Source organism: Lissotriton helveticus, chromosome 5_1 (genome assembly GCF_964261635.1).
Source record: "Lissotriton helveticus chromosome 5_1, aLisHel1.1, whole genome shotgun sequence".
Taxonomy (NCBI): Eukaryota; Metazoa; Chordata; class Amphibia; order Caudata; family Salamandridae; genus Lissotriton; species Lissotriton helveticus.
This window is the reverse complement of record NC_136065.1, coordinates 497,500,903-497,527,627: the sequence shown is the minus strand read 5'-3', so window position 1 is coordinate 497,527,627 and position 26,725 is coordinate 497,500,903. Positions and strand designations below refer to the sequence as shown.

The window sequence follows — 26,725 nt, the reverse complement described above, 5'->3', positions numbered from 1 at the left end:
AAGCCCCGGGCCCGGTCCCGGCCCCAGTCCCGGCTTTCCGAACCCTAGGCCAGGCCGGGGAGAGCCTCCCCTGGGCCCCCGGTGGACCCTCCGTCCCGGGCACCCCGGACCCCCGGCCGGCTTGCAGGACGGAGGGGTATTCCCGCACCACCGGGCCCTGCCGGACGGGGCTCAAGCCCCAGGCCCGGTCCGGGCCCCAGTCCCGGCTTTCCGTACCCTAGGCTCGGCTTTCCGAACCCCAGCCCGGGCTTTCCGAACCCTAGTCCCCAGCGCCCAGACCCTCTGATGGCTTGCAGGACGGGGGGCTCACGCACCCCGGGGCCGGCCGGCCGGACGGAGCTCAAGCCCCGGGCCCGGTCCCACCTTCCGAACGCTAGCCGGGCCGGGGAGAGCCTCCCCTGGGCCCCCCCGGTGGACCCTCCGTCCCGGGCGCCCCGGACCCCCGGCCGGCTTGCAGGACGGAGGGGTATTCCCGCAAAACACCGGGCCCTGCCGGACGGGGCTTTCCGAACCCTAGTCCCGGCTTTCCGAACCCCAGCCCGGGCTTTCCGAACCCTAGTCCCCAGCGCCCAGACCCTCCGATGGCTTGCAGGACGGGGGGCTCACGCTCTCACCACTCTCCCCACTCTCCCCCTCTCCCCACTCTCCCCTCTCACCACTCTCCCCTCTCACCACTCTCCCCTCTACACTATTACCACTCTGCCCTTTCACCACTCTACCCTTTCACCACTCTCCACTTTCACCACTCTCCCCTTTCACCCCTCTCACCACTCTTCCCTCTCACCACTCTCCCCTCTCACCAATCTCCTCTCTCACCACTCTCCTCTCACCTCTCTCACTACTCTCACCACTCTCACCACTCTCCCCTCTACTCTATCACCACTCTCCCCTCTCACCACTCTCCCCTCTCACCACTCTCCCCTCTCACCATTCTCTCCTTTCACCACTCTCCCCTTTCACCACTCTCCCCTTTCACCACTCTCCCCTCTCACCACTCTCCCCTCTCTCCCCTCTCACCACTCTCCCCTCTCACCACTCTCCCCTCTCACCACTCACCACTCTCCTCTCTTACCACTTTCCCCTCTCTTCTCCTCTTTCCTCTCTCTCCTTACTCTCCCCTCTCCTCTCTACCCTCTCTCCTCTCCCCTCTCTCTCCCCTCTCTCCTCCCATCTCTCCTCCTCCCCTCTCTCTTCACTCTCCCTTCTCTCCCCTCTCCTCTCCCCTCTCCCCTCCCATCTCTCCTCAAGTACACACAATTGTCAATGAGAAATTACACTGCACTCTATGCAACATACACTCCAAATACTACTCAGTGCCACACAATTACATGCCACATAATTACACCGCACTCAATGCAACATACACTCCAAATACCACTCAGTGCCATAAAATTACACTGCACTTAATGCAACATACACTCCAAATTCCACTCAGTGCCACATAATTACACGCCACATAATTACACTTCCCTCAATGCAACATACACTCCAATTACCACTCAGTGCCACATAGTTACACACCACATAATTACACTGCACTCAATGCAACATACACTCCAAATACCATTCACGAAAGAGGTCGCACACTGCTCGTCCTATCAGCGTGTTACCCCGGAGCATGATGGTCGATGAAGTCAGTATCGGCGGGTGCGCTTCTACCAGAGTCTTGAGTGTAATCACTGTTGTGCTGGCCATCCCTGGACACGTGTTTCGAGGTTGTTACCTCTCATCAGCAGGGAATAGGCGTGTGTAAGGGGTTGCTGCGTAGGCTGCCAAAAATGTTCTTAGGTCCAGATACCTCTCGTGGCGCGCAGGTGCGTAACCTCAAGGTCGTCACCTCCACCGGCTCGAGGGAGCCTGTATAAATAGTATTCACGAAAGAGGTCGCACACTGCTCGTCCTATCAGCGTGTTACCCCGGAGCATGATGGTCGATGAAGTCAGTATCGGGGGGTGCGCTTCTACCAGAGTCTTGAATCTTGAGTGTAATCACTGTTGTGCTGGCCATCCCTGGACACGTGTTTCGAGGTTGTTACCTCTCATCAGCAGGGAATAGGCGTGTGTAAGGGCTTGCTGCGTAGGCTGCCAAAAATGTTCTTAGGTCCAGATACCTCTCGTGGCGCGCAGGTGCGTAACCTCGAGGACGTCACCTCCACCGGCTCGAGGGAGCCTGTATAAATAGTATTCACGAAAGAGGTCGCACACTGCTCGTCCTATCAGCGTGTTACCCCGGAGCATGATGGTCGATGAAGTCAGTATCGGCGGGTGCGCTTCTACCAGAGTCTTGAATCTTGAATCTTGAGTGTAATCACTGTTTTGCTGGCCATCCCTGGACACGTGTTTCGAGGTTGTTACCTCTCATCAGCAGGGAATAGGCGTGTGGTTTCTACACTCCAAATACCACTCAGTGCCACATAATTACACACCACATAATTACACTGCACTCAATACAACATACACTCCCAATACCACTCAGTACCACATAATTACACTATACTGAATACAAAATACACTCCAGACAATACCACTCAGTGCCACATAATTATATGCTACATAATTACACTGCGCTCAACGCAACATACTCTCCAAATACCACTCAGTGCCACATAATTACACACCCCATAATTACACTGCGCTCAATGCAACATACACTCCAAATACCACTCAGTGCCACATAATTACATGCCACATAATTACACTCTACTGAATGCAACACACACTCCACACAATACCACTCAGTGCCACATAATTATATGCTACATAATTACAATGCAACATACACTCCAAATACTACTCAGTGCCACATAATAACAAGCCACATAATTACACTATCTATCGCCCTCACTCTATCTATCTATCGCCCTCTATCTATCTATCTATCTATCTAAATCTAACTTTGATTTAAGTATTAAATATTTAAAAAAATTAAAAGCCTTTGTTATTTGTAATATCAATACATCTAAGTCACGTAAATATAACACATATTGCATTACAAATGCTACAGGTGTCACATTTGCGAAATTTACAACTATTGGCATTGTAAATGACAAAGCTATTATTTTCGCTATTTTCAAACCCAACACATAAATAAAAAAATTGTCATTTACAATACCAATAGCTCAAACTTTCCTAATGCGAGACCTATTGCATTGCAAATGCTTGTTCTGGTAGAGACTCGATTCGTCACAGACCTTCCCCATTCTGTGAATTGGAGTCTATCCTTCATTGAGATCTCAAGTTTAGGAATCTGAACGCTAGTAAAAGCCAATTTGCTGTTTGGGCTCTGCATCTGGAATCATGCACAGCTTCGGAAGCAGCTGAAGTCCGTGTGCGGGATTGGCCCCTTTTTTTGTCCCAGAACGTAATTTTCCATAGATGAACAGCATCAGTGCAGAACCACACAGCACCGTCTAACTTCACACAGAGTTATTGCTGAAACATTTGTGGATCATTTATGACAGCTGGGGAAAATTCAAAAGGTGAAGACTCTGTGGTTACATAGAATCTACTGCAGGTAAGTAACTTCTTCTTTTGTAATCTTTTCAACAAAGTTGGGCTAGACGGATGGAGTTGATAGTATACTAACAAAAAATAATGATGATTTAGGTACCCATTGCCCCTTGGTCTTCATCCTTCAGCTCACGCACTCAATATGCTTGGTCACTTCCTATGTGGCTTCATGCAGAAACATTAGGAAATGATGATTGGATGTCGATGATGAAGTGAGAAGGAGGAGCTAGAATATAGAGGGACTTGTGGTAGGGTCCAGTTTGAAATGGTAATCTTTAAGACCTTTTTTATTTCTTCAAACAGTGGCTTCATGCTTTGTGTGCTGGCGAAGCAGTGTGACCAACAAGTTGAGAAGGAAGGTGTGCAAGAAATAAGAGTACCAGAACCAGCTTGAAGATCATGTCATGCTTGTATAGTTTCTCAATGGTTCTGTAATTGGATGTGTGTGCCTTGGGAGTCTCTGGTGAAATGTTATGCATGTGTTAAACATACCCGTGGATTGTTTTAAGTGGCTTTATCTACTGCACATGATCTATGTCAGCATTTAGGAGCAAGACTTATTATGAATGTTTTTTTAAATGCATATCTTATACGCATGAAACATAAATCTAACTTCAGTGATTCTGCTTCATGTATTTTTTTTTGAAAATCTTTTTATTAGCATAGTTTGGAGAGCAGTAACATGCACACATCCATATATACAAACTCAGTATGAACCCCGGTGGTACATGCAAGCGGTTTCTCAGAGCACATGTATAAGCACAGTGTATTCGATTTTTCATTTTTCGATGTATCAGAACAAACTAACAAATCCCGTTCTTACCCAAACCCACCCCCCACCCCTAGGAAATCCCACCCGACACTCTCAAACAGGCACATAATCAAAATATCAACAAGTGGGTCACTCCCAATGTATGAAAAAGTAGTGTACGTTGAACACACAGGTAGGGTGGGTTAGCGTGTTCGATGGGTCGGGGTCCCCCGTACCCCATCTAAGTGCACCATAGGCAGTGTTCGTGCATGGGTGAGTGAATCAAGGCATAGTGACGTCATAGGTGTCTATTCACTTGTATCCCCTTCATCCTCGTCATTAGCAGTCTCAAATGCCCCCAACGCGGCAAACCATTCCACTGAGATCGTAGTTTTCCGGTGGCCCTTACTTTCCTCTCTCTGTAGCGCTTCACCCTCAGCTTTACCCCAACGCACTACTTCTGCCCGCCACAGGTCAGGGTTGGGCGGCTTAGATGATTTCCATCTTATCGTGATGGCGCGCTTCGCCAGCAACAGGGTCAGATCTGAGAAGCGCGTCGCCACGGTTCTGGTGCGTGTCGATGGCCCCAGCCCCAGCAATGTACGCTCCAGTGTAGGTGACCTAGGCAGAGTACCAGCCCTCTCGAGTGAGTCATGGACAGTGTTCCAGAAATACCCTAGTTTAGGGCAGTGCCACAGCATATGTACCAGTGATGCGTCGTCAGCATCGCATCGGGGGCAGTTGCTCTTGGATTCAGGGAACATCACATGTAGGCGGTGTGGAGTCAGGTAGGCTCTATGTAGTAACATCAGCTGGATAAACTTGTATTTGGGGTTCCTGGCTACTTTTTTGGGGAACTGAAGTATGCGCTCCCACTCCTTGTCTCTCAGTGGCCTTCCAACATCTGTTTCCCATGCCGCCCGCAGTGGTGACAGTGTAAGTGCCCTCCCCGTTCTGATGCTAGCTGTGAGCCACCTGGTCAGATGGCCGCCCGTTCCCATGAGGTAGAGCATTGTAATGAGAGGGTTCGTAACAGGCTCCCGCCCGTCAGGCGACCACTTGCGTGTAATATAATGGCGGAGTCCGGCGTGCAGGAGAAAGGAGCCTCTGGGGACGCCCATCCTGGTTTTGAAGTCTTCCAAAGATAATAGGTGCCCCTCCGCAAACAGGTCACCCACGTGTGTCACACCTGCGTCATGCCAGGGCTCCAGCAAGGTCGTCGTGAGTGTGCCCGAGCCTAGAGGTATGCCCAACAGTGGGACTGTGGGGGCATAAGGTATCCCGGGGGACGTGTACTTTAATGACTTCCGCCAGTATGTTACCGCCAGCTTGAGAAGCGGCGGGGCGTTTCTAGGTAGATCCGAGCCAGGCAGGAGTAAGATGTGCACTCTCCCCCTAGCATGGTCGTCCCTCGAAACATTGATCTCATGAAGATTGCGGCCTGCCACCCAGTAAGCTAGCCATTGTAGCTGACACGCATAATTATAAGCCCTGAAGTCCGGTAAGCCCATGCCTCCAGAGCCAGAGGGGAGCTGCAACTTGGCCAGACTTATGCGTCTACGGCCATGCCCCCACACAAGTTCTGCGAGGAGGGAGTCGAGGGTCGTAAACGTCACCGCTGGGATCTGGAATGGCAGATTGGTGAAGTAGTAGATGAGACGGGGGAGCATCACCATCTTGGAGATTGCCACCCTGCCGGGTATGGAGAGCGGTAATGTTAGCCAGAACTGAATTTGTGACTTCAGTGTTCTGATGGCCCTTCCCAGGTTGCCGTCTATCATCATGCCCGCCTCTCTGTATATCTGCATCCCAAGATATCGGAAAGTGGTTCCCGCCATCTGGAATTCATGAGGGGCAAAAGGCAGGGGGGCCGACTCGTCTGCGGCTACAAAGGTGAACCCATAGGATTTAGACTCACTGATGGTGAGGCCAGAGATCTCTCTGAAGTCCTCGAAAACCTGGGAAACTGGACTCAAGTCGCCCCTCAGGTCTCGGAGATATAAAATAATATCATCCGCGTAAGCAGATACGATGTGCTCCGTACCATGTCGGCGTATTCCATATTGGGGGGCCATCGACCGAAGCCTGCAGAGCAACGGTTCGAGGGCAAGGACGAATAGGAGAGGGGAGAGCGGGCAGCCCTGTCTGGTTCCTCGTGCTATAGCTATGGGACCAGAGATTTGCTGGGAGGTGCGTACCCTGGCCGTGGGGATGGTATACAGTAATCTGACCCAAGCGAGAAATTCGGGCGGTATCCCGAATTTTGACAGGGTGGCGAACATATAGTCCCACCTCAAGGAATCAAACGCTTGTTTTAAGTCTAGAGATATGCAGCCTTCGGAGGCCGTGTTCGCATTAACCCCGAGCATGAGCTGGGCTAAGCACCTAACGTTCATGGCCGTATTACGGCCCGTCACAAAACCACACTGATCTGGGTGGACCAGCTGTGGCACATACTGCACGAGCCTCGACGCCAGCACCTTGCTCAATATTTTAGAATCAGTATTGAGAAGGGACAGGGGGCCATCTGCAGACCATCTTTGGCCGCTTTCAAGAGGGACGTGATCAGTGCTTGCATGGATGATTGCGGTAGAGAGGAAGTACGCAGGGCTTCCAGATAAACAGTGTGTAACCGTGGGGCCAGGAGGTCTATATATGTTGCGTAGAATTCATCTGGCAGGCCATCCGTTCCGGGGGCCTTGCCCTTCGGGAGGGCTCGTATCGCCTGTCTAATTTCCGCCACTGAGATAGTACGCTTCAAGTCTTTGTTCTGGTTGGCAGTAAGTTGTGGGAGGTCCAGTCCCTCCATGAAGGCCGCAAGTGCGGGTTCTGATAGGGGCTGCGGGGGACCGTACAGCGTGGTGTAATAGTCCTTGAACGCCGTGTTAATCCCTATTTGGGTGGTAGCCGGGAGGCCAGTTTGGTCCAGGACCCTCAAAACGGGATGGCTGATCGGGGAGTCCCGTAGAATGCGGGCTAGTAGGGGACCGGCGCGGTCTGCCTGTGTATGTTGCCTATTCGTGTATTCCCTATAGTCTATAAGCCGCAGGTCTTCCAGAAGCTCTGCGTGTCTAATATGTGCCTCTTGCAGTGGTGTAAAGGGAGCATTGGTGCCCGCTGCTTCGTTCTCTAGGGACGCGAGTGAGCCCTCCACCTCCTTCAGTTGGCTGATCACCTCGCGCTTCCTCCCCACCCTAGTGGTCATAGCAGCCCCTCTAAGACAGACTTTGAAAGTGTCCCATTCAATCTGTCGGGAGCTGGCCGTGTTCGTATTCGTGGAGAAGTAGGTGTCAATGGTGTCGGACAGGGAGGACCGGAAGACCGAATCCTCGAGGAGATCAGGAGACAGTCGCCAAGTCGGGATGGGAGCTAGCCTCCTACCCCACTGCCATGTAATCTCCACGGGGTTGTGGTCCGATAGAGTTTTCCCCATGTGTTGGGTCTGGACAATCAGTGCCATAAGGGAACGGAAGCAGAACACATGGTCAATTCTGGTGTGAAGCTGGTGGGGAGGGGAGAAAAAGGTGTATTCCCTATCCAGAGGGTGTATGCTGCGCCACACATCCGCCAAATCCCAGCCCTCAGCCCAACCTGCAAGCGCATCTGCCTGTTTCCTGCTTTCGGTGGCCTGTAAGGGGGGGTGTGATCTATCTAGCCTAACATCAAGTACAGCATTGAAATCGCCCCCGATGATCCAGCGAAGATCAGCCCAACCTGCAAGTACCTCGTTTACACTTAACAAAAATTCCGACTGATTTGCGTTAGGTGAGTACACACATCCTAGGACAACCGCCTCCCCATCCAACAGTCCCCGTACAAACACATAGCGACCCTCCTGATCAATCCGTTGCTCCAGCATCTGGAAGGGAAGAGAGCCACGGAGCCAAATCGCCGCCCCCCTTGAAAATGCAGAGTATGAGGTAGAAAAGAGCTGCCCTCTCCATTTCTTGCGCAGTTTCACCGCTTCAGCAGCGTTCAAATGTGTCTCTTGCAAGCAAGCAATCTGTGTCCCCCTGCGGTTGAGTTGTGCAAGAATCCTGTGTCGTTTGTGCACCGACCCCATGCCACGCACGTTCCAGGTGCACAATTGGTAGTTGTTAAGAGGTCCCATTACCATCTGTGCGATGCGGCAATGTGAAACAACTGGGTGACCCCACATGTCTTGTTGTGCTAGAAAAAGAGAGTGTCTCGCGAACATGTAACCCCAGAACAAAAAGGTCCCTGAGCCAACGTACCCAGGAGCCAAACCTTGGTGCCCAACGTGGGCACAAGTCAGTCAAGGTCGTGTGCATACCGGGGGTGGTAGGCCTCCGTCGAACGTCCCTGAACGGACTGCGTGGGTTGGATAGCCCACAATACTATGGGCCCCCACACATACAACCCACCATATGAGAAGGAGGGGAGTAGCTATACGTTACCACCCGGTGAGGATCAATCGTGTCGTGGCTCAGAACTCCGCTGCCATCTGTGCCGTGATCTTCGGAAAGAGCTGCAAGCTGTCAACTGAACCAGATACCTCAGTGCGGGTGTCGGTGGTGTCGGTGAGTCTGTCTCTGGGTGCTCCCGCGTCGTGAGCGGCCAGTGCCTCCTCAGTTAGACGTTGTCGCGGGGATGATGACGAGTGGCCAGCCGCCTGGTGCCCAAGGGGATGTGGTACTGCCGATGTTCCGTGGGAGGAATGGTGACCGGGGCTGGGAGTGTTGTTCCGTTGGTCCGGCGAGCGCCTGTGGGCGTCACTGTGGTGGTCTGTGAATGGGTCCTGTGACGCCGGCGGGGCCAGAGTGACCTCCATCCACTCCGCCGCCTCTTCAGGCGAGTCGAAAAAATGGGACCTGTTGTTATGTAGGATCTTGAGCCGAGCAGGGAACAAAAGTGCATATTTCACGTTCCTGTCCCGCAAATTGCGTTTCACCCCCAGGAAGTTGGACCTGGCCCGCTGCACAGTGGGAGTGAAATCAGGGTAGACCGACACATTCTTGCCCTCGAAGCGTATTGGTGCTTCCTCCCTTGCCGCTCGCAGGACAGTGTCTCGGTCTCTGAAGTGGAGGAGACGAGCGATCAGGGGGCGAGGAGGTGCCCCTGGCTGCGGGGGCTTCGATGGTACCCTGTGGGCCCGTTCCACACTGTAGAGGGCGGTGAGGTCTCTCTGGCCCACCAGCTTCCGTAGCCAATCCTCCACAAACCGCGTGGGGTCCCTCCCCTCGCTTCTTTCCGGAATGCCCAGGATGCGGACGTTGTTGCGGCGGGCCCGTCCTTCAGCATCGTCCACTCTATCCCATAGTCGCCGCAGCTGTTTCTCCACGTTTTCCAATTTCGCGGAGTGTTCCGTCTGCTGCGGGATTAGGTCATCCAGCGCTATTTTGTGCTCCGCCACCCGATCCGCCAACTTGCCATGGTCAGCCTTCAGTAGGGACAATCCAGTCGCCATGGTGTCCATGCGTGATTCTAGCGCTTCTCGCGTCGCGCGTATTTCATTCAGGATCAGATCCAGCTTGGCGTCCTGCGACCCCTTACCGGTTGGCGGGATGATGTCCATGTTAGAGGAGGCCAGCGGGTCGTCAGAGCCTGTGGACTGCACGTCTGTCTGAGCGCCCTGGGCCCGAGGTTTGTCCCTGTGTTTGCCCATGGATCTCGTTAGCAGGGTGACGCTGTAGTGGGCGCAGCAGTCCGCTGCAGACCCTCCGACTGTCCGGCAGTGGTTATGGAAGGACCACCGCGTGGTAGGTAGAGGCGGAAGTAGCGAAGTCCCCAGGGCTGGCAGTGACAGTGCAGGCTAACAAAGCGAAGTACCAACGCAGGGTGGGTCAGTGCACCTCCGGTGTCTTCTCCGTCAGGTATGACCCCAGGCCCGCAGAGTCGGTGGTGGGGGAAAGGTGGTGGAGTCCAGGTCACTGCAGAGCTTATTGCACCAGTCCGGAGCGCGGCAAGGTTTGTGGCTGTAGCGCTGTGAGAAGGCGCCAAAGCGCTTGGCGCACCTTCCCTCCTCGGACCCCCGTACCTGAGGTCCGCGTGTCGTCAGTGCATGTCCCTCTGTGCTGCGTGTTCAGGGCCACTGGCAGGCGGCTCGGGTGCAGGCGAGGCGAGAGTGCCAGGTCTCAAGGGTCTCGACCAAGCCCCAGGGTGGTGACAAGATGGCGCCCGGATATCAGCAGAGTCGGGCCGATCCGCGGCGTAATGCTGGCAGCCTGTGGAGGGCGAAGTCGGTCTCGCGGCGGTGGCAGCGGATTGCGTGTGCCGCCCGCTCCTCAGTTCCCGTCCCCGTGGTGGACCGCCAGAGTCCCGCTAGCTTCGCAGGTGGGCGAGGGGGACAGCCCGGTAATGTTCCCGTGTCCGGAAGGGCCTCACAGCAGGGCGGCCGGCCTGTGGCGTTGCAACCGAGCGGGGGGTAGCGGGGCCCGAGACAGGGTAAGGCACCACACCGCACACCGCAGTCCCGGACGGTAACACAGGAGGAATCCAATCCCGGATCCCGATTGGACCGCGAAGGAGGCAGGGGGTAGGCCGGCCAGGCCAACCACTCGAGGCCGGGGCTTCACTCCGACCCACAGGCCGCAACAGGCTCCGTCGCCGGAACCCGCCAAAGGAGCAGTCCGAGAGGGGCTATGCCGCACCGCTTCACGCCGCTCGTCCCCAGAGACAACCTGTTCAGGGATCAGGTGAGCTGCAGGCAGGGTAGTGCAGGATAATTAGCTAGTTTTCAGGGCTTAGGACGGAGCTACAGAACTACACGTCCACCATCGACGGCTCCAGGCCACGCCCCCCCGATTCTGCTTCATGTATACCCACATCTTCCTTCACAATTGTAGCCTTCATATCTCAAAAATAGCTGTGTTTTTGATACTTGGAATGTTTACTATAGTTGAAACGCGAACAAGAATTGAAGTAAATTACCAGCCCCGCATTGCAGATGGATTGGTGTAGCCTGATACAGGCCATCACAGATTTTCATGAAGTTTATTGGCTCTGAAAGCAATGTTTTTCTTCCCCTAGGCCAGTTAAACAAAGCTGCATCGTGGTTATTTAAAAATGCAGAGCCAGTGAAGTCGCTCTCAGTAGCCTCTGGCAGAAAAGAAGATGCGCCAGTCAGGTGGATCTCTGGAGTAGATGTTAAAGCAGAGGGCATTTGCATATGTATAATTGATGATTGTATGGATTGTGATGTTCCTTTGGCAGAATTTACTTTCTCACGTGAGTACTTTCTTTTCTGTAGTGGCTGGTATTAATAGGCTGCTAATGCAAAATACAATGTTTTTGTTTAATTGTATTGCTCCCTCCTTCTCTAACTCTAAATATATATATATATCAGTTTAATGATTTCATTGTTTTCTCACATTATTTCAAACATCATTAACATGTTGAGGAAAGTCTCAGATTATTGGTTTGTGATTCAGTCTCTTCTGCGTATTTTTTTTATCCAGCCTGTCAATACAGTAAATTCATTAGTTGCATCATAGGTACTGTATTTACATAAGGTCAGCTGATTGGAAATAAGGTGGGTTTTGCATCTTTGTTCAATGGGTATAACTAGACTTTTTTCAAGTGCTTTTCATCCTTAGGTGGATAATGATGACAGAGGTGTTTATTGAATTAATACATTTCTCTTCCAGGGGATCCTCATCAATAAGTCATAAGCACTGAATATTCCCGCCCATGTTCGGGGAACCCGGAAATAATAAAAATGATATATGAAAAACATATATATACAGCTCTATATTTTTCTCATACCAATGCAGCTCCCATCTAGGAGACTAAACAATGGAATAAAATCACATAAACTGCTTTTGCAAAAATACATAATATATGTATAAAAACACGAGGGCAAGTAGCCCTTGAACTCTGTTTTTAATGAGTAAACCTCATGAGGAAACTGCAAAAGAAAAGCAGACTTTGTTAGCCTATAGGCTGCATTGTAAACGAATAACATAGAAAAATGAAAGCATTTTTCCATAAAACTGTCTCTGTGCCTTTAAAGCAGCCATGACCCCTAGCTTTCCATCATGCCTCAGGGGTGACAGGTCAGTTGTTTGTCCGGGTCCTTCTCTCAGGACCCTGGATTCACAGCTACCTCTCTTTTTTACTTTTCTGTCAAAAACTCCTTGATTTTTTGTGGGTTTTTCACCTTCACTCGACGTCTTTTGTCCTTTGAGTGAGGTTTAAGCCTATTTTTTGTGATAGAGAGATATTTTTTCTGTCAAAAAATGCTTTCTTTGTTTTACTCTTGCCCAGCCTGTGGCCAAGTCAGACACACATGAGGTGTGCATCATCTGCCTCCCTGAGTCTCACTCTCCTGCATCCTGTCAACATTGCAGGAAGTTATCTAGAAGAACTATAGAAGACAGGAAGAGAATACGTCTTTATGGCCTCTCTGAAAGAGGTAGGTCTCCAGTAAGAAGAAAGAAGAGAACGCGATCGACGTCGAGGAACAAGGTCCCGATATATTCTCCTTCGGTGTCGGGCTCGACGTCAAAGGTACCGGATGTGGAAAAACTGTTGTCGTCGAAGACTTTGGCGCAGGAGTGTCATTCTTCAACTTTGAGGACCAAGTCTCCATTGACGTTAGAAAAGCGTCCAGTGTTGAGACAAGATCCTCTGCCGTCGACTCTTCAGCGACGATCAACACCGAGATAGAGATCTTCGACATCAAGACGTAAGTCACCATCTAAGACGTCGAGACCGAAGTCCGCAGATCAGCGTCGAAGCACAGGTCGTTGGACTATCAATCCTCGACATCGAGGCAGAGGCTTCCGTCGACGTCAGCAAGACACTCTACATCGAGCCATGAGTCTCCATCGGTTTCACAGCCAACGTCGAGACAAAGTCCTCCATCGAAGAAAAGAAGATCGACTTCGAGACAGGAGTCTCCATCGAAAAGGAGGCGCTTGACGTCGAGGCAGGAGTCTCCGTCAGCGCGGCGTCGAGGCAGAGTCCTCCTTCGAAGCGGAGAAGATCGATGTCGAGGCACAGGTCTCTGTTGAGGCAGTCGGCGTCGGGGCACAGGTCTCCGCCGGGAAAAAGAAGGTCGACGTCGAGACACAGATCTCCATCGCGGACAACGTCGAGGCAGAAGTATCTGTCAGTGTCAATTCCTTTAAGCTTCTCTCCGTCTCCATCATCGACGTCGAGAGCAGGCTCCCACCATTCCATCTCCAGGTCTGGATCTACAGAGGTGGTCATCCCGTCCTCAAGTAATCAGAACTCTCCCGCTGGACCTCAACGTTCAGTGGAAAGGGCTCATCAGGAGGGGCGGAAATCGCCCTCCACACGTTCGTCTCCTGTTAGAGCTGAGAGGACCCCATCCATTCACCCCTCACCCAGATGGATTTGACCACTACACCACTGGGCTGCGCCCACGCAGTCAGTAGGCGTTCGGCGGGATCCGAGTCCTCCTCACAGGTCCCCTCTGGCTGGCCTAGTGCAAGATGCAATTCACTCTCCGCCAAGAGGTGGAGCTCACACTCTCTCTCCTGCAGCCCCTCCAGGAGAAGATCAAGATCACGCAGCAGAAGGAGAAGGCGTAGATCTCCAAAGCTTTCCACCTCCTAAATACACTCCTCAAAAAGGGACTATTCGCCCACACTTACTGACAGCCCACCGTCGAGGATCTCTCCGGTGGACAATGTTAGCACGTTCAAAGACGTGCTTTCCAGGGGAGCTAACAAGCTGATATTCCTTTGCCAGTCCCGAATACTCAATCTTCCATTCTCTGGCTCATCTTTATTCGGTACTCACACTGATGAGGAAATGGCATGATGAAGACCGAGTTGGATACCCTGAAAGCGGTGGGGCTGGAGAAGAAGAAGAGTTTTGCTGCCATTACCGTGCTATTGATCGCCGCTCCTTCCAACAGAGGGTTCAAACCCCTCATTGGCAAAAGAATCAAAACCAGCAAGGTCAACAGAAATCCCAGTATCAATGCCGTCGATCCGCCAGGGGAAGAGGAGCAAACCGTGAGTCCTCCACCTCTACGAAAGCTCCAGCCAAACAATGAGTGCCCGCTTCCTCCATTACCGTTCACCACTCCAGTAGGGGGAAGTGTTGCGAATCATGTGCAACAGTGGCGAGCTATCATGAAGGACCGCTGGGTGTTAGCTACGCTGCAGAATGGGTACTCTCTACGTTTTTGACGTCGTCCTCCCTCGATCCATCTGGTGCCGTCATCGTGCTACCAGATCAACATACTGCAAAGGGAAGTAGACACCCTTCTCTGCAAGTCAGCCATACAGAAGGTGCCAAGATCACAAAGAGGTCGAGGAGTTAGTTCCAGATATTTCCTGGTACAGAAAAAAGGTCGAAAATCAGAATACAGGCCCGTTCTGGATCTGCAAGCACTCAACAAGTCCATCAAACGGGAGAAATTTTGCATGTTGGCTCTCCACCAAATATATCCTCACCTCCGGAAAGGGGATTGGATATGTTTGCAAGACCTACAAGATGCCTACTTTCACGTCCCGATAAGTCAGTATCACCGGCAATACCTGCGATTCGTAGTCGGATCGTCCCACTATCAATTCAAAGTGCTGCCCTTCGGGCTCAAATCAGCTCCCCGAGTGTTCACGAAGTGCATGGCGGTAGTGGCAGCTATTCTGCGATGCAGAGGCATCTTCGTCTAGCATTACCTGGACGATTGGCTGCTGAAAGACCCCTTCCTCTAGAGCGTGAGCAACCATTTCCGGCAGTGCCTAGGTCTTTGTCATCAACTGGGCCTCCATGTGAACCTCGAAAAGTCGACACAGTAGCCCACACAGAAAGTCCACTACCTGGGGGCTTTGTTAGACTCCGAGCTAGGAAAAGTGTTTCCTTCGGAGGAGAGACAATTATCCATCATACAAAAAGGCATACAGATTTTAGGCAGCAATTTGTCTTCAGTGCGTCAGATCGCCTCCCTGCTAGGGTCAATGGCATCCTGCATCTTTCTGGTTCCCAATACCAGGTTGAGAATGCGTCCTCTACAGCAGGATCAGCGGACATCTTACTGGGAAGACAGGATCTGCCTATCACACGCAGCCAGAGCATCCATCCCGTGGTGGATGAAGAAGGACAACCTGAGAGTAGGAGTTCCGTTCCATCAAACTCCTCCTTCTCAGACTCTGATCACAGACGCATCCCTGCAATGATGGGGAGCTCATATGAGGTGTCTCCAGACAGAAGGCCTATGGTCCTCAAACAAGCAATTGTACCACATAAACATGTTGGAACTAAGAGCCGTTCATCTTGCCCTCAAGGCTTTCCTCCCTTAGATTCAGGTGAGTTCCATCCTAGTACAGAGGGACAATAACACCACCATGTACTACCTGAACAAACAGGGGGAAACTCGCTCGAGGGCACTCTCTTTGGAGGCTCAGACTCCTTGGCCCTGGCTCCTGGCGAAGAATCTATCCATCACAGCAGCTCACCTGCCGGGAGAACAGAATTCCCAAGCGGATGCTCTCAGCTGTCACTTCGAGGACCAGCAGGACTGGATTCTCAACAACGAGGTGGTCGACAACATTTTCCAAGCTTGGGGTCGTCAAAGCATAGATCTGTTTGCGGACAACAAAAAAACCAAAATGCCGAGACTTCGCCTCAAGGTACTACCGACCAGGATCGAAGGGGAATGCCCTTTTGATCGACTGATCAGGGGCATTTGTGTATGCCTTTCCACCCCTGCCTCTCATCCCGAAGGTGGTGACCAAGCTCTTACACTCGGACACTACAATGATACTGATCTGTCAATTTACCCACACAAGAGGCTGCCGTGCAGACCGGATCTGCTGTCCAAGATGAACGGGAGGATTCATCAACCCAACCTCCCATCACTGAACTTGGCAGCATGGCTCCTGATGTCCTCCAGTGTGGTCATTTAGGCCTTCCACAAGACTGCATGACCAAATTGAAAGCAGCAAGGAGACCTTCCACAAGACACTCATATGCTAGCAAATGGAAGCGTTTTTATATGTGGTGCGTGCAAAATAATTGTAGTTCCACCAAGGGGCAGGAGGAGGTAATATTGCCATACCTGCTTCATGTAGCCCGAGCAGGTTTGAAATTCTCTTCCATTAAGGTGCACCTATCTGCCATTACTGCATACAGGCGTTCTCCTTCTCAACCCTCGTTCTTTCAGTTACAGGTGGTGAAGGGTTTCCTGTAGGGCCTCAAGAAGGTCTAGCCTCCGGTCCGACCATCTTCACCTCCTTGGGAACTGAATTTGGTACTATCAAAATTGATGGGTCCACCTTTTGAGCCTATCCACAAAGCAACCTTACAACACCGTACGTGGAAGGTAGCTTTCCTGGTGGATATCACCTCAGTTCATAGGGTGAGTGAGATCCAGGCCCTCTGTTCAAAAGAGCCCTACTTGGTCTTCCATCTCAATAGAGTGGTCCTCAGAACACATCCTTCCTTCCTTCCTTCCGAAGGTGGTGTCTGATTTTCATGTAAATGAAACCATTTCTCTTCCTAATCCCTCCACTCCAGTTGAGAGGGCTCTACATTCATTAGACCTGAAAAGGGTTTTGAAGTTTTATCTTGACAGGTCGTAGTCATTGAGAAAATCTGATCACCTATGTATTAATTATGGTTCGATCAGGACAGGTTTTCCAGCATCAAAGATGTCCATCTCCAGATGGATAGTCTCATGCATCAAATTGGCTTACTAGTTAGCACAGAAGCCTCTTTTGACCGCTCCCTAAGCTCATTCTACGAGAGGAAAAGCGGCTACGATTGCTTTTCTCAATAATATACCGCCCTCGGAGATCTGTAAAGCAGCCACTTGGAGATCAGAGCATACATTTACAAGACACTACTGTCTTGACTCTACTAGAGCCGACACCCAAGTAGGCCAAGCCTCCTTGAAGAATCTGTTCAGCAGCTGATTTCTTCGGTTGTTGTTAATTGGGTCACTTTGTTTCTCATTTGCCTGCAGGTGGGTGATGGGCTTGCTATTCTATTCAGTGCTTATGACTATTGACGAGGATCCCCTGGAAGAGAAGGATAAGTTACTTACCTGTAATCCTAGTTCTCTTCCAGAGGTATCCTCATCAAAGTCTTAAACAACCCACCCGCCTCCCCAGGCAAATAAGATTATTTCATTGTTAAAAATGTTATCTTGGTGCCCTGATATTCAGGGTTACGCAAAGAACAACTGACCTAACTGTCACCCCTGAGGCATGATGGGAAGCTAGGGGTCATGGCTGTCTTAAAGGCACGGCGCCAATTTTATGGAAAAATGCTTTCATTTTTCTATGTTATTGGGTTACAATGCAGCCCGTAGGCTAACGATGTCTGCTTTTCTTTTGCAGTTTCCTCGTGAGGTTTACTAATTAAAAACAGGGTTCATGTGCTACTTGCCCTCATGTGTTTTGTACATATATTATGAATTTTTGCAAAAGCAGTTTGTGTTTTTATTACGTTGTTTAGCCTCCTAGACAGAACTCCTTTTTGGCCCTCTTTATAATATGTTGATGAAGAAAGGATTAACAACTACCAGTGCAAGAGTCACTATGGTGAGTAACTTGACCATACTGATATTTCCTTAAGAATTGTGGAAATATAAAGCATCCTTTCAGAGTACACTACTTTGAGGAAGGGGTTTCTTCTTAAAGGGAAGAGTGAGAAGCCACAACCTCAGAGGACTCGAAAGTCAAATCACCAAAGAGGGAGCCAGTGGATTGTTCCTGAGGGTGTTGTATGGATAAAGGTCAACAGAGACTATACAAAACCTTAAAAGGAATATTTTAATCTCCTTTTCAAGGAAGTTGAATGGCGCTTCATTTGAATCAAAAGACCCACACTTTACCTACAGGCCCCATCTTGAATAAGCCAACATTTTCATTAGAGGAAAATCATGAGCATATCTAGAAAAAGAGAAGTGTTTCTACTCATCCTTCCTTCTAAAGCTTTTCTGATAGTACAGGTCCAAAAAGGGAAGGTGGAACGGTAAAATATACTGTCTCCAATTAAATCAATAATAATAAATTGCATCCGCATTCATTAAAATAAGCCAGATAGAGGCTATATCCCTCTTTGAGGATCTCCTGCGCTGAGGTAATACATGCTGCACTGAGCATGCCCTCTTATTTGTTAAGGTATGAATTCTAAGCGTCCTTGTGGTTACATGTTCATAAAGTGTAGTGGCAGACCTCTCTCTCTTTCTGTCCCTTTTTCTCTCTCTCTGCTACACTCGCAGAGGCTGTCTGTAGGAGAACCATCGTATCAACTTGGGGCCAGGCACAGCACCTTTGAAAATGGAGGTAGGGTAGAAATAGCCCACACCTCTTTAACTTGAGGTGCTCAAAACTGCAAGTCATTCAAAGTCCTTGCCACTGGAGAACAAAACAGTTTTTCCACCCTCAGTGATGGATTTAGTTTTTATATTGGACTTTTGAAGGAGATAGAGGTGTGCTCATCAGATGTTAAGTCAGACTCAAACCTCATGCAATAATAATCCACATTTGTAAAGCGCACAATCACCCGTAAGGGTCTCTAGGCGCTGGGGGCCGTCGGGAAGATTAAGCAAGCTATTGCCCAGAGTCACATGGTGCTGGGCTAATCTGCCGCCGGCGCTGGGGATCGAGCAGTGATCCCCAGATTCCAACGTCAGTCGCCCTGGCCGCGGCGCCACACCTCTCCCTCAAATCGAGAGGGCATCCAGTAGCTTCTGGAATGGGCTTTTGGACTGGGGTTAGAAATATGCCGGCACCTTAATCGTTCTTGGGCACTAAAACACAGTCCCCTTTCTACTCTTTAATGCTTTTGCTGAATATTTTCACATCAGATTTGTTGTTATGTTTTTAGTTCCTAATCTTTTAGATAGGTTTATGAAATTAAAAAGGAAAACAAAATACTTGTCTCTTATGCCAGTTTGAAACACCAGAAGACTTAAACTGTTTAGCAACATAGGTACTGGGTTACAATTGATATTTTCCCTAACTGCGGATGTAGATCAATACAAATAAGAGGTTAAGAAAAAAATCCTTCCTAGTCCGAGCTTACAGGCCCATTCCACACCAGTGGCAGGCAGAGTTCGCCATCACCTGCTCCACTGGCATACCATCACTTCGGACAGGTGGGTGCTGCAAATCGTCCGAAGGGTCTACTCCCTCCCCTTCGAGGCAACCCCTCCAGCCATGCCACCTCAGTACCACTGCATGTCAGGGGTTCACTTGGTGCTTCTCCAGCAGGAAGTTGCGGCCCTCTTGGCCAAGCGGCCATCAAACGAGTTCTGATGCCAGAAGTAGGTCTTGGTTGTTATTCCCACTACTTGCTGGTTCCGAAGAAGGACAAGGGCCTGTGTCCTATCTTAGACCTTCGGAACGGCAATCGCTTCCTCCGGAATGAGAAGTTCAAGATGCTCACGCTTGCTCAGGTCTTGTCTGCCCTAGATCCGCCAGACTAGATGGTGGCGTTGGACTTGCAGGACGCCTATTTTCATATCCCCGTCCTGCCTGCCCACAGACGTTACCTGCGATTCACGGTAGGCCACAAGCATTTTCAGTTCACCGTGCTCCCCTTTGGCCTTACCAGCCCCCCTCGGGTGTTCACGGAAGTGATGGCGGTGGTCGCAGCTCATCTGCGCAGATCAGGGTTGTCAGTCTTCCCCTATCTCGACGACTGGCTGTTGAAGGCAGGCTCGCCCCAGGCAGTTGTCTCCCACCTCCAGACTATGGCCGACCTCCTGCATTCACTGGGCTTCTCCATCAATGTGCCAAAGTCGCACCTGATTCCCTCCCAGAAGCACCTTTTCATCTGAGTGGTTCTGGACTCGGCTCAGTTTCGGGTTTTTCCTCCCGAGCAGCGAGTCCGGGACGTTCAGGCTATGATTCCGATCTTTCAGCCTCTGTCCCGGGTTTCGGTCAGGTTGACGCTTCGACTGCTGGGTCTGATGGCCTCCTCCATCCTGCTGGTGGATCACGCCAGATGGCATAAGCGGGCTCTATAGTGGGACCTGAAGTTCCAGTGGGCACAGCACCAAGGCAACCTATCCGATCACGTCCAGATCTCGGAGGGCGCTGCAAGACAGTTGCATTGGTAGCTCACGAATCTCGATTGGGTCAATGGCAGATCCCCCTCCCTTCCCCAACTAGAATACACAGTGGTGAAGGACGCTTCCCTTCTGGGTTGGGGCGGTCACATGGGGGAGGCGGAGATCAGAGGCCTCTGGTCTCCGGCGGAGTTCCAGCTCCACATCAACCTGCTGGAGCCTCGGCCGATCCGGCTTGCACTGAAGGCATTCTTTCCTTCTGTCATGGGGAGGGTAGTGCAGGTGTTTACCGACACCACCACCACCATGTGGTACTGCAGCAAACAGGGTAGGGTAGTGGACCCTTTGCCAAGAGGCTCTGCGCCTCTGGGCTTTGCTGGAACATCAGGGCATGTCCCTGGTGGTTCAACACCTGGCAGGTTCCTTGAACGCCAGGGCAGACAAACTCAGCCTGCAGTGCATGATGGATCACGAATGGCGTCTGAACTCGGATGTGGCGCCACGGTCTCTTTCAACAGTGGAGAGAGCCTTGGTTAGATCTATTCACCACCGAAAAGAACATGCAATGTCATCAGTTCTGCGCGTTGGAATTTCCAAGTCAGCACTCGCTCGGCGACGCTTTTTGTCGCGAGTGTAGCTGTGGTCTATTGTATGCCTTTCCGCCTATACCACTTCTGCCTAGAGTGCTGAAGAAGATCAGGCACGACCGGGCCCAAGTCATTCTTGTGGCTCCGGACTAGGCTCGAAGAGTATGGTATCCCGAGCTACTCAGTATGATCATCGATTCACCGATCCGTCTGCCTCTTCGGGAGGATCTTCTGTCGCAGCACCTGGGAACGGTTCTCCACCCAAACCTGTCCAGTCGCCACCTCCGTGCGTCGAGATTGAGCGGCAGCAGTTGACGTCTTTCGACTTGCCTACTGAAGTTTGTAATGTTACCTTGGCAGTCAGACGTCCCTCCACTAAGACGGTATACTCATGCAGGTGGAACACATTTGTGTCATGATGCACAGTAACGGCTGTGGATCCCCTTTCTGCCCCTCTTTCAGAGGTTCTCCTCTTTCTTCTTTCTCTTGCCCAGCAGGGCTCTGCTCTGGGCACTCTGAAAGGCTACCTCTCGGCCATTTCCGCCTTCTTAAGGCTACCTGATCAGCCCTCTTTGTTCAAGTCCCCGGTTGTAAATAGGTTTTTGAAGGGCATCACTCATATGTTTCCTCCAGTTCCTTTTGTGATGCATCAGTGTGACTTGAACCTTGTTCTAACTTTTCTGATGTGCGCTCCATTTGAGCCACTTCATAACCGTCCTCTTTGCTTCCTAACTCTGAAGACCGCTTTCCTGGTTGCCGTCACCTCTGCCAGGAGAGTGAGTGAGCCCCAGGCCCTTTCTTCTCAGCTTCCTTTCCTTTCAGTCCATCCGGACAAAGTTGTGTTGCGGACGCGACCCTCTTTCCTGCCCAAGGTAATCACATTCTTCTACATCGGGCAGTCCATCACTTTGCCCACCTTCTTTCGCCTCCGCATCCCTCGAAAGAGGAAGAGAGGCTCCACCGTCTGGACCCAAAATGTGCGCTCTCATTCTATTTGGATCGCATACGCCAGTTCCGGGTGGATGACCAACTCTTTGTTGGTTACGTGGGCGCTAAGAAGGGACAGGCGGTGCACAAACTAACCATTTCTCGATGGGTCGTCTTGTGCATCAAGGCTTGTTACTCTTTGGCTCAAAAGGAGCCTCCTGTGGGGCTTCGTGCCCATTCCACTCGGGCCACGGCGGCTACTACTGCCCTGGGTCGGGGAGTCCCCTTGCAGGACATCTTTCGGCCGTTCCGTTCTCCAGGACTTTAAGGTGTGATCATTGGTTCGCAGACCCACCACCGGGGTTGGTATTGCTGGGGTATCTATTCTAAGGTAAGGAATCTAATACTAACCTGTTTCTTTCAGATGCACAAGTTACTTACCTTCGGTAACGATATATCTGTAAGAAACAGTAGTTAGTATTAGATTCCTTACCGCCCCACCCATCCTCCCCGTTCTGCGAACTGGTATCTAGGGTTAAGGTCATCCCCTTCCAGGGCCCTAGTTTCATGGCACCAGTGTTGGTTTTTATCATGACTCAGTGTTTCTGGTGGGGGGGCGTGGTTTGGCGCCGACCGGGATGGCTGTGTGAGCGTGTAGCTCCGCGCCGAGTCCCGTAATTAATCCTGTTGTTGCTGCCTGCGGGACCGCTGGAAGCCGGAATCTGCAGTGTGAGGTGTCTGCTGCCCGGCGCAGAGAGTCGGGATGCTGGCGGTACCTCAGGGCTGAGCGGAGACGGAGATCCATGACGCGGTGGAGCCCGCCCGTGAACAAAGGCAAGATGGCGGCGTGAGGGTCCGGAGCGGACTGTGGACTGTGGGCGCCTGCGGCTGGTGTCCTGAAGGCCGCCGAGTGGAGTGTGGGGTGCGGAGAAGCGCTTGAGGACACCCACGGGTTCGAGCGAGGAGCCGGAGGCGTTCTCCCCCTACATTGCGGTCAGTGTGATTCCTCGCGCCCTCCCCCTCCCGCTTGCTGTCCTGGAGGCTGGCGCGGGACAGGCGGAACTGGTGCGGCGGCGCCTGTGGCGGGCGGAGGGCACTAATTTCGAGCGCTGGCCTGAGACGTCTGGAGGGGGCCGCGCTGCCGGGCAGACCCGACCGCATGAGGACATTCTGGTGCGGGCGGAAGGTGGCCGTTACAGCCGCGAGAGCAGAAGAGCCGGGGCTCACGCAGTTGGGGACCCAGAAACTCGGGAGGTGGTCCCACGCCTATGGGCTCCTAAAACCCGGACGCACCCTGCCTTCACTTTCAGACCACAGGGGCCTCTTGTGTTAGCGGGATTCCCCCGCCTGGATTGCGGTGTTTCCGAGGTGGGACGCATCTGGGGCGAGGGCTGTGGTTGTTCTATTGGCCTGTTCAGAGGCCCTGATCGGGCGGCGGCGTGAGTGGACCTGGGGGGCTCCCGCCTCCTTGCCAGGAGAACCGTTGCTGCCCTGGAGGCTGGATTTGGAGGGTGGCCCTGGGTCCCACTGATGGCACTGAACTGTGTTTGGCTGGTAATGGCCGCAGCCTGAAGGCGCTTTTTGGGGTCACAGCTGGCACGGGACGGACACAGGAACTGACATTGCTGAGGAGTGGGGAGCCCTGTTGTGTGTCGCCGCAGTCTTCTCCGGGAAGGAGCGACTGGTGGTGTAACTGGAGGGAGAATTGCGGTTAGCGGGGCCTTCCCTGGTGGACTGGGGGGAGCATCCTCCGGGCGCAAGATGGCCGCTACGGGCAAGGTTCTGGGCCCACCGCCAGGACAAGATGACGCGTCCACCTCGATCCAAACTGGAGGTGCCCGGACCCCGCAGGATGACGCTACGCCGGAACAGAGGTTGAACTTGCGTCTCGACGCTATCCTGGCCGCGATTACTACAACAAAGGACACGCTGCACGAGGATATTGCGCAGGTTGCCACGGGGCTAGGCCTCCTGAGGGCGGACCACACCAAGCTCTCGGACAAGGTGAAGGAACATGGGCAATTACTCCTGGACTTGAAGCCGGCTGTGGTGTCGGCGGAACACAAAATAACGGATATTCTTGGTCGTTTGGCGACTCTGGAACGACGGGCGGAGGATGCGGAAAGTCGTAACAGAAGGAACAACGTGAGGGTAGTGGGCCTTCCGGAAAAGATCGAGAAAGACGACGCAGTGGCGTACATGGAGGACTGGTTTAAGACTGTAGTGGCGCCGGAGGGGCTTTCTCCTTTCTTCTCCTTGGAGAGAGCGCATAGGGTCCCGGCTAAGCCACCCCTGGAGGGCCGACCACCCCGACCGATGGTGGTAAAACTGCTGCACTATAAGGACCGGGACCTCTTGATACAGAGAGCACGTTCCCAGGGGCCCTTCCAAGTGGATAATAGCAAGGTCACGATCTTTCCGGACTATACACAAGAGGTGCAGAGACACAGGGCGTCCTTTCTGTCAGTTAAAAAAGAGCTGAGGGAAGAGGGGATTCAGTATTCCTTGCTCTTCCCTGCCAAACTACGGATTATTCTCGATGGCAGGACACACTTCTTCCAAACTCCGGACGAGGCTTGGTCGTGGTTAGAACTGTACCGGGCTGGAACGGACCGCACGGATAAGAGCGGAAGGGACAGACCAAAACCGATCCGGATCAGGAAATCGCAGCGCATTCGCTCAAGGAACAAACTCCAGCGGGCCATACGAGATGCCCAGCTGGCGGAGGACAGGAAGGGGGCTGTGGCAGCAACGGCGAGCATTACGGGATCACAGCAAGGAAGAACGTCGGAAGGATCGGCCTCGGAGGTGGAGGGTGAGAAATCTGGAGGCGATGAGTCGGACACAGGGAGTGCCAGGGGTCCGGAGGTCACCCCACAGACGTCGGATGGGCTGTTTAATGAGTGATGTCTCGATGACTCTGACACCCCGGGGTGCCGGCTGGGATTGACTCTCCAGACTTTTGGTTTGCAGTCAGGTATGGGGCTGTGTAAGCAGCATGGGACTGGGGCGCGGGGTGGGAGCTCTGCCTGTTCTGGTTCGGTGCTCTATCACCCTCTTGTGGCCCTTAAGGCCTTCTGTGGTGGCGACCACAGACTAGTGTATGTGTGTGATTTTGATGGTTTGGAACGGGACTGAAGCTGGGTTATTAGGTCCTGTCCTGGGGAGTGGGGTTTGGGGTGTTTTGGGGGGGAGTTGGGAAGGGGGGGCAACTGCTGCAATGCGGGGAACAACTGGTCAACGGGGACAATGTGTAGAACTGCCTATTATGGGGTCGTTACCTAATGTGAAATGTATCACATGGAATGTCCGCGGACTTCAGACAATGGTGAAACGTCATAAGGTGCATGCATACCTGGTGAGGCGGGGAGTGCAGATAGCAATGCTTCAGGAGACTCACTTAACTAAGAAAGAATGTTGAGCCTTGCAAAGGAGGTGGCGGGGTCAAGTGTTTGGCACGACTTATTCTGCATTTGCCAGAGGGGTACTAATATGGGTGAGAGCGGGAACTCCGTTCCAAGTCGCGACACAGCGGGTGGACCCCGAGGGTAGGTATGTGGCGGTGGAGGGGCGGCTTTATGGTAGAGAGGTGGTCCTGTGCAGTGTGTATGCCCCCAATTCCGATCAGGCCCGTTTTTTTGACGGCTTAACGAGTTCGCTGGCTCACTTTTTGGCTGGCCCGGTCTTACTGGGGGGCGACTTTAACTCGATCACTGATGTGGAACTAGATAGGTCACATCCGCCGTTGGTCGACTCTCCAGTTCGCAGGCTGGCGGCTCATAGGAAGGATTGGCAGGAGAGGTGGGGATTGCTTGATGTGTGGAGGGAGCAGCATCCGGAGGTGAGGGACTACTCCTACTTCTCCACAGTGCACGAACTGCATGTTAGATTGGACGCAGTCCTGTGTGGTGGCACTTTGGCGACGCTGGTGTCCAATACTGAGTACCTGGCTAGGACCATGTCAGATCATAACCCCTTATTGGTGTCAGTGCAGTGGCAAAGGGCTAGGTCGGCGGTCCCGTCTTGGAGGCTGAGGCCTGAGACACTGGAAGATCAGGTGTTCAGTGCCATGGTTCAGCAGGGCATTGACCGCTACTTTGCGGAGAATGAGGGCTCTGCCACGTCCCGATCGGTGGAGTGGGATGCGATGAAAGTGGTGGTGAGAGGCGAGTGCGTGGGTAGATTCTCGAATGCACGGACGGCGGTCTTGAATGACTTGGCGAAAGCGGAAGTGGAGTTGCGAGGCCTGGAGCGACAGAGGCCTGACCGGCCGGACCTACAGGAGAGACTGGCGGAAGCGAGGGAGGTGGTGGCGACTGAGACTGAACGGCTGCGGTGCTATGACTATAAGTTATACAGCGTTAAGGTGCATGAGGAACGTGATAAAGTGGGTGCGCTCCTAGCCAAACTTGCAGATCCAGAACCTAGAGGGTGCCCGATCTTGAGTATCAGAACAGAGAGAGGGGAGGTGGTCTACTCACAATCAGCTGTGCTGGCGCGTTTTCAGTCGTACTACACGGGATTGTATGAATGCCACCTGGAGGTGGGGAGGGACGAGATAGGTGACCACTTGGCCTCACTCACACTGCCAGTGCTGGATAGTGAGGTTGCCAAAGAACTGGGGAGTCCGATAACACTGGCGGAGGTGAGAGTGGCTATCGCGCAGATGGCTCGAAATAAAACCCCAGGGGTAGATGGTTTGCCGATTGAATTTTATGCCAAATTTGTTGACACACTAGCGCCGAAACTAGTGGTGGTGTATTCGGAGGCCAGGCAGCGTGGTTGCCTGCCTGAGTCAATGAGGGAGGCACTTGTGGTGCCACTGTTGAAGCCAGGCAGGGATGCGTTGAGTGTCACGTCCTACAGGCCGTTATCAATGCTGACGGTGGACTATAAGATCCTGAGTCGCATATTGGCCTCCAGGTTACTGCCGCACATGACAACACTGGTGCATAGGGACCAGGCGGGGTTTATCCCGACTAGGAATACCTCC

The 26,725-nt window shown here is 52.3% G+C and overlaps 1 protein-coding gene across 2 annotated transcripts in view; it reads left to right on the top strand.

Moving 5' to 3' along the window:
* VPS13D (vacuolar protein sorting 13 homolog D) overlaps positions 1-26,725 on the top strand; it is a 2,979,414-nt gene that overhangs the window by 1,127,132 nt on the left and 1,825,557 nt on the right. For both annotated transcript variants that reach the window (XM_078642819.1, XM_078642818.1), the window contains exon 36: positions 11,251-11,448. In XM_078642819.1, coding sequence (XP_078498945.1) covers positions 11,251-11,448 — 198 coding nt within the window. The remainder of the gene's footprint in view (positions 1-11,250; positions 11,449-26,725) is intronic.